The sequence below is a fragment of the Rattus norvegicus genome, chromosome 3, assembly GCF_021556685.1.
Source record: "Rattus norvegicus strain SHRSP/BbbUtx chromosome 3, alternate assembly SHRSP_T2T, whole genome shotgun sequence".
Taxonomy (NCBI): Eukaryota; Metazoa; Chordata; class Mammalia; order Rodentia; family Muridae; genus Rattus; species Rattus norvegicus.
The window spans coordinates 117582453-117594027 of record NC_141536.1 but is presented as its reverse complement, the minus strand read 5'-3'; the positions used below and the strand labels follow the sequence as shown (position 1 = coordinate 117594027).

The 11575-nt window shown below is 53.5% G+C and overlaps 1 protein-coding gene across 7 annotated transcripts; it reads left to right on the top strand.

The window, feature by feature from the left end:
* Positions 1-120: 120 nt before the first annotated feature.
* On the top strand, positions 121-10336 carry Lzts3 (leucine zipper tumor suppressor family member 3). Of its 7 annotated transcripts, none has more exons than XM_087650071.1 (6): positions 169-244; positions 5049-5211; positions 5409-5440; positions 5805-6287; positions 6612-7469; positions 7762-10336. In XM_087650071.1, the coding sequence occupies exons 4-6, from the start codon at positions 5823-5825 to the stop codon at positions 8458-8460; spliced, it is 2022 nt and encodes a 673-aa protein (XP_087506197.1). In that variant the 5' UTR covers positions 169-244; positions 5049-5211; positions 5409-5440; positions 5805-5822; the 3' UTR covers positions 8461-10336.
* Positions 10337-11575: the final 1239 nt, after the last annotated feature.

Sequence of the window (11575 nt, the reverse complement as noted above, 5' to 3'; positions counted from 1 at the left end):
GACCAAAGGGGTTAAGGCACCGAGTCCCACCCACGTCCAGGATTGGCGGGTCCCGGGGGCGTGGCCGGAGGGCGGGCCCGCGTTTGCCGCAGCCGCTGGTGGGCGGGCCGGGCGCGGGGCGGGAGGGGCCAAGAGCAGAGCCGGGCCGCGCTGCGCGCCCTGTGGGGCGGGCTTCGGGCTGCGCCAGAGAGCGGGACAGCTAGCGCCGGTGTCTGAGCTTCTGCGCCGGACTCTGAGGCAGTGAGTAAGTGATACAGGCCTGCCGGGGTGCCCCTCTAGGTTCTTCCTCTGGTCACCATGTCCGTTGCAGCGCTTTCTGCTTCTGGCGGGTGGGAAGCTGGGGAGGGGGCGCGTCCCGCTGCTAGGGTACCGGGAGCTGGGGGATGAGGCCGATGATGTCATGGACGCTTCAACCGGCGCGGGGGGGGGGGGGAGGTGGCGGCCGGAGGGGGTGCGGCCCGGATTATGTCACCTCTTCTCTCTGCACCCCGCCCCCCCCCGGGGGCCACGCGCGTTGGTGGAGAACCGAAGGAGGTATGGGTGGAATTTCTCCAACCGCAGAGACCTCTGTGACACCTTTGCAGAGAATTTGTGGCTGGGGTTTATGTATTAGTGAATAGCGACCCCCCCCCAACCCCGACTCCGACACACACATGCACAGCTGAGGCAGGCTCCTGTGTGAGCGGGTGGGTGGGGGTGTGCTGTCGGTACCTTCAGCACTGAAGCACTGGCTTCATCAGAGTCAGGATCTAGGGGATGGGCCTCTTCCCCTGCAGGTGCCCACGTTTCCAAGGGAAGATGAATCTCTCCTCACACATCCCAACCAAGAAGTTCTGCTCCCTGAATCCTTTCCCTTAATCCTTCCTGGAAGCTTTTCCTTGTCTCTATGTCTGAATTCATTTCCTATTTACATGGTCATAACCAACATTCCCACAAGCATTGGCCTTGCATTTTCTTAATGCCAGGGTCCAGAGACCCGCTAAAGATATCGTTTGCGCCCTGGGGTAACACAGACTTCCAGTGGAGAAGCCTCACAGTGAAATCTCCCTGGGGCATCCGGAGCTAAGTGCTCCAAGACCCCTTGGGTATCAAGGATGCTATGCTGAGGGGTATTTGGACTGGTTCCAGAAGAATATAGGTTGGGCAGAGAGCTGAGAAGAGGCCATGTGTGGAGCGAAGAGCCGTTTTCAGGAGAAATACAGGATGAATATCAAGAAAGGCCTCAGAGACAAGCTCTACTTGACTGTGGGTGCCAGAAAGAATGCCAGGCGTTTTACACATAATCCGTTTCCTCCTTAAAATCGCTGTCAGGTAGGTGTGAGAGTCTGAGGTGGAACAGTCTGCATGAGGTTCCATAGCTGCGCTGTGATTTACACCTGGAGATGATGCTGCACTAATTCTAAGGCACTCAACCTGCTCACGGAAGGGTTTAGCCAGAGTCCATTTGGTCCCTTTGACTACTAATATTGTAATGTCACAGGCACTGAGGGTTGACAGAACAGAAGCAGAGGCAGGCTCAGGCAACAGGTTATCATCCCAGAGTGATGCCCTTGCAGATCACAGCTACCTAGGCCAGTCCATGAGGAGACTGTCCTACAGAGGGAGCTCAGCCCTTCCTCTCCCCTCAGTTCCTATTTGCCAGGGAATGTACTCCACTCCTTGTCCTTCCCACTCTACCAGGGTTTTGAGAAAAGAATTTGCAGGATCCCAGGGTTGGAAGAGGCAAGGGGCAGGGAGCAGTTATAAGGTGTTGAGTATGACAGTTTAGAACTATGGCAAGGAACTCTATGGGAATTGCCTGTGGGTTTACTACAAAGCCATCCTCACGTAGAGCCTGAGAAGGGAGGCTCAGGGCAATGTCTAGGACCCTAAGAATCTGAGAAGGAGCCCCTGTAGAGGGAGTGTGAAGCAGAATGACCACCTCCCAACTCTGATGCTCACTCCTTGGAGCTCAGAAAGACTGTGCACGTTGCAGTTTATAGAGATCTCCCCAAACACTCACCATGCTACCCCTGTCACTCAGCTAGCATGCTCTCTCCTGAGGCTGTTCCTTCCGCCTCAGCCTCTGGTGCAGCTCCTTTGCTAGCGTCTGCCTTGCCTCACTGGGGGTGCCGGCCTTCAGTGTTTCTATCTAGTTTTTAATTCCTATCAAAATGCTGTTTGTTTTTTGGTGAAATGTATGTGTGTGCACACAGAGAGGGATCGGGGCGCCCTGCTCAAGCTCTCTCTGCTTCATCCCCTTGAGAGTCTCTCACTGAACCTAGAGCTTGGCTGGCAGCAGGCAACTCTCTGAGGTCCTCCGGTCTCTGCCCTTCATAGCGCTGTGGCTACAGACCCTAGCATAACTGGCTTCTTAGGTGGCTTCTGGGGATTCAGACTCAGGTAACCATGCTCTTGCAGCAGGCAGTCTTATCAAGCCATCTCTCCAGCCTGTTGATTAGTTATTCTATGTTTCTCTGTATGTTTTTGGAGGCACAATCTCATGCAGCCTATCCTGGATTCCAACTCAGTTTACACTCAAGGTGGGTTTCGAACTCTTGATCCATCTTTGCCTGCACGCCACCACATCCAGCTTTCAGGGTTACTTTTAAAATAAAAAAATAAAAAAAAAGGAAGGCCTTTGATTCCAAACTTTCTTCAGTGAAGGCTTCCTCCGTCCTCTTTTAACAGAGGCCTCTGCTGTCTCTTCCCAGCGCCTTGTTATCCCTTTGCTCCATCTGCTTTTGCTTTACACGGCTTTTCTGAAACCATTTTGATATAGACATCAATGATGTTCTCAGCTGCTAAATTCAGGCCATGTTCTTCAACTCCACTTTTACCTTCTGCAATATTTCTTTTCAACACTGGAAACTATCCTTGTGTTCTTTTCCTTCCTTCCTTTCTCCCTTCCTTCCTTCCCTCCTCCTTCTCACTTTGTTTTTGTTCTTTCTTTCTTTCTTTCTTTCTTTTTCTTTTTTTTTTCTTTTTCTTTTTTTCGGAGCTGGGGACCGAACCCAGGGCCTTGCGTTTGCTAAGCAAGCGCTCTACCACTGAGCTAAATCCCCAACCCCTTTCTTTTTCTTTTTTGAGATGGAATCTCATCTGGTTCTCATTGTTGCATCAAACTTCTGGGCTCCAGCGATCCCCCTCAAGTGGACCAGGCTGCTGGGGCTGCTCCTCCTGCCTGCCTGTCTTCCTTCTCGTCATCCTCTCCTTCCTGATATATTTTTTGTACTAGGGATTGAATCTAGGAACTTGCACTTGCTAGGGAAATAGTCAACCTCTGAGCCTTTTTTATTTTGTAAAGCAGGGTCTCACTATGTTGTCAGGATGGCCTTGAACTTGCAATCTTTTGCTTCCAAATCCTGAGTAGCAGGGATTGGGTCCCGTGTCTCCAGGATGGCTGGTGCCCCTGTTTTGAATCCACTTCCCACTTTGTCTTTCGGGGCACAGCTTCTCTTGGACTTCTTGCTGCTCACACACTACACCCCCCAAGACTTATGGGGCTCTACCGCCCTTACTCGATGCTAGGCCCACCCATGACACTCTCGGATGCTAACCATCCATCTTTCCACCCTGGAAAAGGTATCTTTGGTCTTCTCCTAGGCAATCTCTGCCTGTCACGTTAATGATGTCACACCCACACCAGTATCCTAGCCTCTTCTCATGTTCTCTCCACCTGAGCTCCAGCTACATGAGGAGCACAGCTCTTCTTGTAACCATGCCCAGGCTTCCCTGTTGGCTTCAAGCCTCAGGCCATCCAACATTCATTCCGCCAGTCTCTGTATCTCTGTATGCCCAGAGATAGCAAGAGCTAGGGGGAGGCAAAAAAAAAAAAATCTGAGGTCACAGAATGCAAAGAGGCCTCTCCTTGGGGCCGCACACCTGTGCATCCTGCACTTAGATGCTTCCCTGGGTGCTTCTTGTGCCCAAGACTAGTGTCAGCCTACATGTGGGCACAGACTGGCCAAAAGGAGGAGGGTGATGGCAACTGTGCTGGTCTCCACATCTGTGGGGAGACATCATGGGGGGACATGCACTGAGTGGATAGCGATGGCCAGCTTGCTAGTGAGTTTACTGCTCCCTAGAGCCAGATGTCTAGTGTGGCCAGGAGAAATTGAAGGGTGTGTGTGCTGGCAGCCTCCCAGGTGTGGGTCCCGACAGGAAGGACACAACGTTAGAATTAGGCATCTCAGCAGGAGGAGGTTTGCAGAGCATTCAAGGGGATGCTATATGGACCCAACTTTAAGAGGGAAGAAAGGTGCCCTGCTTGGTTTCCGAGGCTTACAGACCTGAAGAGCACTCTTCTTTCATAACATTTTAGCTATTAGAGCTTCTAGCCAGTGGTGGGGACTTACCTGGTGTCCCTGCCTACCTGTATTATACAGATCTCTAGGACAGGCGTTCTGAGGAGCTGACTTGAGACAAAAGAACCAGGAAGCAAATTAGGCCTCTTTGAGCACGAGTAATATGAGGCCTTGCTCCCCCTTCTGTGGGACAGCTTTGAAAGCGCACCCAACAGAATTGGTTCAGCAGACTTCATGGTCACCTGAGCGGGATCAAGGTCCAAAAGGGGTGTGTGTATGTGGAGAAATGGCTAATCCAAGAACTCTTCCTGGTGGTACTGCATTCTTAGCAGGGTTCAGCAGGCATGGCATCCTCAGGGGTCAACACTGGTTGCACAAGCCCCGCCCCTCCTTCACCCACCTGTGGGAAAAGCCAGGAGGGAGGAGTGGCTGCTGGTGTTCTAGTGCTGCTGCAGCCCTGCCCCAGCCTGTCTGCTTCGGGACTACTTCAAAGTACTAATCTCAGAGAATAGGGCACTTTGGGACCAGGCCCCCATGAGGCCAAGCTAGAGGGAATCTCTGGGAAGACTCTCGCTACCTGCTGCAGCCATAGCCCGGGTGCGTCCGTCTGCAGAACCATGGTTGCTCCTACCCCTGACCTTGGCGCAGGCCGCAGCGGCAGCTCCGCCCACCCAACTCCAAGACCTGGGTTCTTTCCTTTGCCTGCCGCCTCCGGGCGCCTGGCGCGCGGCAGCACGGTTTTTAATTCCTCCCATTTCACAGAGAAGAAAACTGTAGTTCGGGATGGCTTGGTCGGCTAGTCCAAGGTCGCACAGCTGGTTCTGGCCGAGCCCGGACTTCGAGAGAGAGCCATATGGCCCCTGCAGACCTGGCCTCGGAGGGTCCCAAGCTTGAGGACCCGCCGGCCCCCCACCTCTTTGGAAAGGTAAGAAGTCGTCTACTCTCTAGTTGGCTTTCACCTTGATGGTTTACCATCTTGGTTCAGGGGGCTGGGAAAGACCCGCGCTGTCGGCTTTTTTTTTTTTTTTTTTTTTGTATAGGGTTATTGTGTCTCTCCTTTAACCTCTGAGATCCACTATTGGATTCAGGTACTGCTTTTCTCAATCAGTCCATTCTCTCCAGCCCAGGAAGCTGAAATATAGGAGTGACCCCGGGTAAATTTAATGAAAACTAAATTCTGGGGGTTGGGGATTTAGCTCAGTGGTAGAGCGCTTGCCTAGCAAGCGCAAGGCCCTGGGTTCGGTCCCCAGCTCCGGAAAAAAAAGAAAAAAAAAAAAAGACTAAATTCTGGGAGGTGCAGCACAGTTAAGATGATCGCTGGGTCTGGTAGGCTCATGGGTGGAGTGGGGCTAAGGAGTGAGCCCAGCTGAGGGTATATACATCTTCATCTTGGAAGCCTGATAACTCCAGTGTCCATTGTAAGGAACAAAGAGAGACAAAGTGGGGCCCCAGTTGACTTGCTTGGGGGTGGAAGTGGGACGGATTTTGACTTCTCTACCTTACTACTTGTGCCCACAGTGCCCTTCTGGCTTAATCATGGCGAAGCTGGAGACATTACCTGTGCGCGCTGACCCAGGGAGGGATCCTCTCCTGGCCTTTGCTCCCCGGCCTGCTGAGCTTGGACCCCCAGATCCCCGCCTGACTATGGGCAGTGTGGGTGGTGGGGTGACCCATGCTCAGGAGTTTCCTATGAAAAGCGTGGGCACTCGAACAGGGGGTGGGGGCAGCCAGGGCAGTTTCCCTGGTCCAAGAAGCAGTGGTAGTGGGACCAACAGGGAGAGACCTGGCCCTGGCCGCTACCCATCAGAGGACAAGGTTCTCGCCAACTCTCTCTACCTCAATGGCGAGCTGCGAGGCAGTGACCACACAGATGTCTGTGGTAATGTGGTGGGCAGCAGTGGGGGCAGCAGCAGCAGTGGGGGCAGCGACAAGGCTCCCCCCCAGTATCGTGAACCCAATCACCCACCCAAGCTCCTGACCACCTCTGGCAAGCTAGACCAGGTTAGTCCCCAGGACCAGGAGAGCCTCACAGTCTTGTTTAGGGTGGGAGGTAACCAAGAAAGTAGGTTAAGGTGGGAGCTCTTAGAGGGAATCATGGGAGGCAGGATGGGAACCATCATGGGAGGCAATGGAGTGTAACCCTGGGGCTAAGTCTCACTTGTGGATTCAGAACAGAGATGGGTTGTGGGAGACTTGAGGTGGAGCTCCAGATGGGGAGATCTAACAGAGGGCAGGAAGGTGGTTCTTGAACAAGTCTTGGACACAAGGAAGAGGAGGGGCCAAGGATCTCAATCTGATGTCTCTTCCCTGTTTCCTTTTGTGTAGTGCTCAGAGCCACTAGTTCGGCCATCAGCCTTCAAGCCTGTTGTACCCAAGAACTTCCATTCCATGCAGAACCTGTGTCCTCCACAGACCAATGGGACCCCTGAAGGACGACAGGGCCCTGCAGGCCTCAAAGGCGGACTGGAGAAGTCTCGGACCATGACTCCAGCTGGTGGGAGTGGGGGCGGCGGCCTCTCAGACTCAGGCCGGAACTCACTCACAAGCTTGCCCACCTATAGCTCCAGCTATAGCCAGCATCTGGCACCCCTCAGTGCTTCCACCAGCCATATCAACCGCATTGGCACTCCGGGCTATAGTAGTGGCGGCGGCGGTGGGGGGTCAGGCTACCAGGACCTGGGGACCTCTGACAGTGGGCGGGCTTCCAGTAAGAGCGGGTCGTCATCATCCATGGGGCGGTCAGGCCACCTGGGATCTGGGGAGGGCGGAAATGGAGGCCTGCCATTTGCAGCCTGTTCACCACCCTCGCCCAGTGCGCTGATCCAGGAGCTGGAGGAACGGCTGTGGGAGAAGGAGCAGGAGGTGGCAGCTCTGCGGCGCAGCCTAGAACAGAGCGAGGCAGCAGTGGCCCAGGTGTTGGAGGAGCGGCAGAAGGCATGGGAGCGGGAGCTAGCCGAGCTCCGGCAGGGCTGCAGTGGAAAGCTGCAGCAGGTGGCCCGCCGTGCCCAGCGTGCCCAGCAGGGCCTACAGCTGCAGGTGCTGCGGTTACAGCAGGACAAGAAACAGCTGCAGGAGGAGGCAGCCCAGCTGATAAGGCAGCGGGAAGAGCTAGAGGACAAGGTGGCCGCCTGCCAGAAGGAGCAGGCCGACTTCCTGCCCCGGATGGAGGAAACTAAGTGGGAGGTGCGGGCTGGGGGGCTTAGATTTTCCCTCTCTGACTCCTTTTCGTCTTTTTTTCCTCTGGAGACCCCAGAGCAGAAACTTACTACTGTGTAGGGCGGGTGGGGGTGCGGGGAGGAGTATGAAAGGAGTAGGACCAATTCAATAGAGATGAATCTGGCAGAGAGCCCCCTGTCGGGCTGAGTTCAGGTGCTTAGTGCCTTTGGAGCTAGATCTGAGAGCTGGGTTGTGACGAGCCTTTGCTACCTCGGCTCTGCCTTTACCCCGGCTTCTGCTTCCATCTGCCCTTGTCCAGGTGTGCCAGAAGGCCGGTGAGATTTCCCTCCTGAAGCAACAACTGAAGGACTCACAGGCTGATGTGTCGCAGAAGTTGAGTGAGATCGTGGGACTGCGCTCACAGCTCCGGGAGGGTAGGGCCTCGCTCCGGGAGAAGGAGGAACAGCTGCTCAGCTTGAGGGACTCCTTCGGCAGCAAACAGGCCAGCCTGGAGCTGAGTGAAGGCGAGCTGCCCCCTGCCTGCCTCAAGCCTGCACTGACCCCTGTGGACCTGGTTGAGCCACAGGAGGCACTGGCCTCCTGTGAGAGTGACGAGGCCAAGATGCGCCGGCAGGCTGGGGTGGCGGCTGCTGCTTCCCTGGTTTCTGTTGATGGGGAGGTAGATGCTGGGGGAGAGGGTGGGACACGGGCCCTACGCAGGGAGGTGGGGAGACTGCAGGCTGAGCTGGCTGCTGAGCGACGTGCCCGTGAGCGCCAGGGTGCCAGCTTTGCAGAGGAGCGCCGGGTGTGGTTGGAGGAGAAGGAGAAGGTCATTGAGTACCAGAAGCAGCTCCAGCTGAGTTACGTGGAGATGTACCAGCGCAACCAGCAGCTGGAGCGGCGACTTCGGGAGCGTGGGGCAGCAGGGGGTTCCAGCACGCCTACTCCCCAGCATGGAGAGGAGAAGAAAGCCTGGACCCCCTCCCGCCTGGAGCGCATCGAGTCCACAGAAATCTGATTATCTGCGTGCACAACCTTCTGACAAGTGCCCTGTCTGAAGGTCGGAGTCACCAATGTCCCCTTCCATTCATCTCCCTTCCCACGTGTGCTGCACATCCCCAGACCAAAGAGGTTCTCGAAGCAGCTGTGACCAGCCCCCTTGTCCCCCAGTCCATGCAGCTCCAGCACTGCCTTTGTGGGTAACCACTCCAGACCCTCCTGCCAAGGAGAGCATGGGGGAGGGCAGAGTGCAATGGGGTGAGGTCCCAGGCACAGGGAGCATGCTCCCTTTTGGGGAAAGCCTCTTGGAGATGGAGGCAGCAGGCTTGTATTGCCAGGGAGCACCCCTTTCCCTTATTGGGCTGCTGCCGCCGCCGCCGCCGCAACCTTGTGTCCAGTGCTACTGTCTGTGCCTCCTTCTAGGCCACACAGCCTGAGGAAGCCTGCGTAGGTCTACCAGTGTTGACAGACCCTAGGCTCCTGGTCTCTCTCCTTCGTGTGCTGCTCTCCTTCCCCAGGCAGATTGGCAGGGGAAGCGGGAGCAGATGGCCTGCCTGTGGTTGAGAGGGCTACCTGCCCAACCCCTCCCCCACCAAGGTATCTTGGGCTCAAGCCTCAGAGCCTGGACTAGTCCTGAGCATGTGTCCCTCTGTGTTTATTGAGGGAGGTGAGAGCTGAGGCTGGAAGCTCAGTGCCCAGGGGAGATCTGCCTTCCTATCCTTGGGAAGGGTCACCTAGAGGCTTCTCAGCCCCACCCTCACCCTCTGGCCAGGATCCTACAAGGCTACACATCCCCTGCTGCTTGGTTGACCCCCCCAAACCCAGGGTCGCTGCTCAGCTCTGATTATAGCTATACCTGCCTCTTAGCTATTCTGTTTGCCCCATTTCTGAGGTCAGATGGATGTCTGATGTCTTCCTGTGTTTCCCTGCCATCTCTCTCCTCCGCCTCCTTTCACGCTTACATTTTCCCAGGCTGCCTTTTCTTCCAAGTCTCACCTTTTCTCCCAGCAGAAAGCTCTGCTTGATTTTTGGTGCACTGCTCACTCCCAGCTCCACTGGCCCAAGTCTGAGCTTGGGGCCCTTGTTCTGAGGGGCCAGTCAGTTGGATAGGACTGCCCTTGAAGAACAAGGCTAACGTGTGAGGACTACTGACCCTTGGGTTGCTCGCCAGACTCCTGAGTTGGCTCATTTGTCCCAGCAGGGTTGGCTGGTATGGTCATCAGTGTGGGTCGTGACCGTCAGTGTCACTTCCTTCTCTAGGATCTCTCAGATTCTATCTCCCCAAGAAAGGCAGGGAAATTCTAATTTCTCTTTTAAGAAAGTAAATTTCCAATTCACCAGCAATAACAATCAGAGGAGACTTGGCCCTCAGCCCTCGTATTTCTCTTTTTCACTCTCTCTTCCACCCCAAGATAGAATCCTGGGGTCAGGATTGAGAGGGTGGGTAACTACTGTGAGCAAGTCCCCCCCCCAAGCCCTGACCAGCCTCCTCCCATGACTGGTGACTGTTTAACAAACTGTGCACACCCCCACAAAAATAGGAGTGTCCTATTTGTAGCCTCCAACTCTCTGCACAGCTCCTTCTGGGTGGTCCTCAACAGGTTTATGACCTTGATTGGAGGCTACTCTGGCAACCACTGCCCATCCCTCTAATCCCTCACTATACCTGATCCAGACCCTAAGCCTGGTCCACAGGGGCTGGGAAAAGGCATTAATACAAAACAAAAGAGATGGGGGGGAGAGAAAAATATGAACAGCTTTGGAATGTCCAACCACAAAATAAATTATATATAAATATATAAATATATATATATATATCTACCATATGTGATGGAAAGACTTTTCATTTTTCCTTTCCCAAAGAAATAAAATGGAGAAAGCCCCTTGGATGGCAATTCTGTGGCCAACTTGAATCTTTGCAAGTATGGGAGGTAAAGTTGGAGGGTGTAAGACGAAGCTGGGACAGTTATTTCTCCATAGGAGGCATGGGACCAGAGTTACTCATTGTGCTATGCAAGGAGATTGGCTCAAAGTCCAAGTCCTCCATGTTTGTCCAGGAGTCATGGGAGTGTTTTCTCTTCAGTTCAGGCTGTTAACAATGTTACCAGCTGACTCTAGCTTAGGAGCTCTACACTCGGCTGCTCTCCAGAAGGTGATGTGGACAGCTGTGTGCAGCCCACAGTCACTTGAACACTTCAGTGATTAGCATGGAATCACAGAAAGGGTTTTCAATTAATGACAAAAGACCCTGAAAATGGTGACCTGTCCTTTGCAGGATTTCCTTCAGTCCTCCCCACAAAGTCTCAGAGTAACAACAATGGAGTGTTCTGTAAACATCACATCTAGCCACTTTTACAAAGTGATTTCTTTTCCCTTTACCGGACACGTCTAATAATAGGTACCACAGATCTAAAGCAATGGTTCTCAATGTGTGGGTCTTGACCCCCATGAGTTTGACCCCTGAGTCAAACAACCTTTTTATAGGGGTTGTGTACTGGATATCCTGCTATCCTACATTGCATTATGACTTCTAACGGTAGCAAAATTACAGTTATGAAGTAGAAACAAAAATAATTTTATTTTCACCACCACAGGAGGAACTACGTTAAAGGGTTATTACATGAGAAGGTTGAGAACCACTGAGCTAGAGTCTAGCTTTTTCATCTTCCCACTCATCCACCCAACCTTGTCTCCTCTTTGCCACAGAGCATCACAGATCTTTGATAAGAATGATTTACACCACTTTATCATGATATTGGAAGTTTTTCTGAGGCTGGGTGTGGTAGCATAAATCTTTAATTCCAGTACTCAGGATGCAGAGACCGGCACATCTCTGTTGGAGGCAGCCTGGTCTACATAGTGAGTTCTAGAACATCTAGGGCTACCCAGTGAGACAACACTGTCTCAAATTAAACCGATAAAAAAAATTACAGATACTTTAAAAAAAGTTTTTCTGGGGGTTGGGGAAATGAATCAACAAAGTACCTGCCATAAATGTATGTAAACCTGAGTTTGTGTCCCCAGCACTGACGTAAGAGCAGGCCCCGAGGCATGGTCTGTCTGTAAGCCCAGCACAGGAGCCACTAGGTGGATTCCTGGAGTTCATTAATCATCCAGTCAGAATCTGTGAGTTC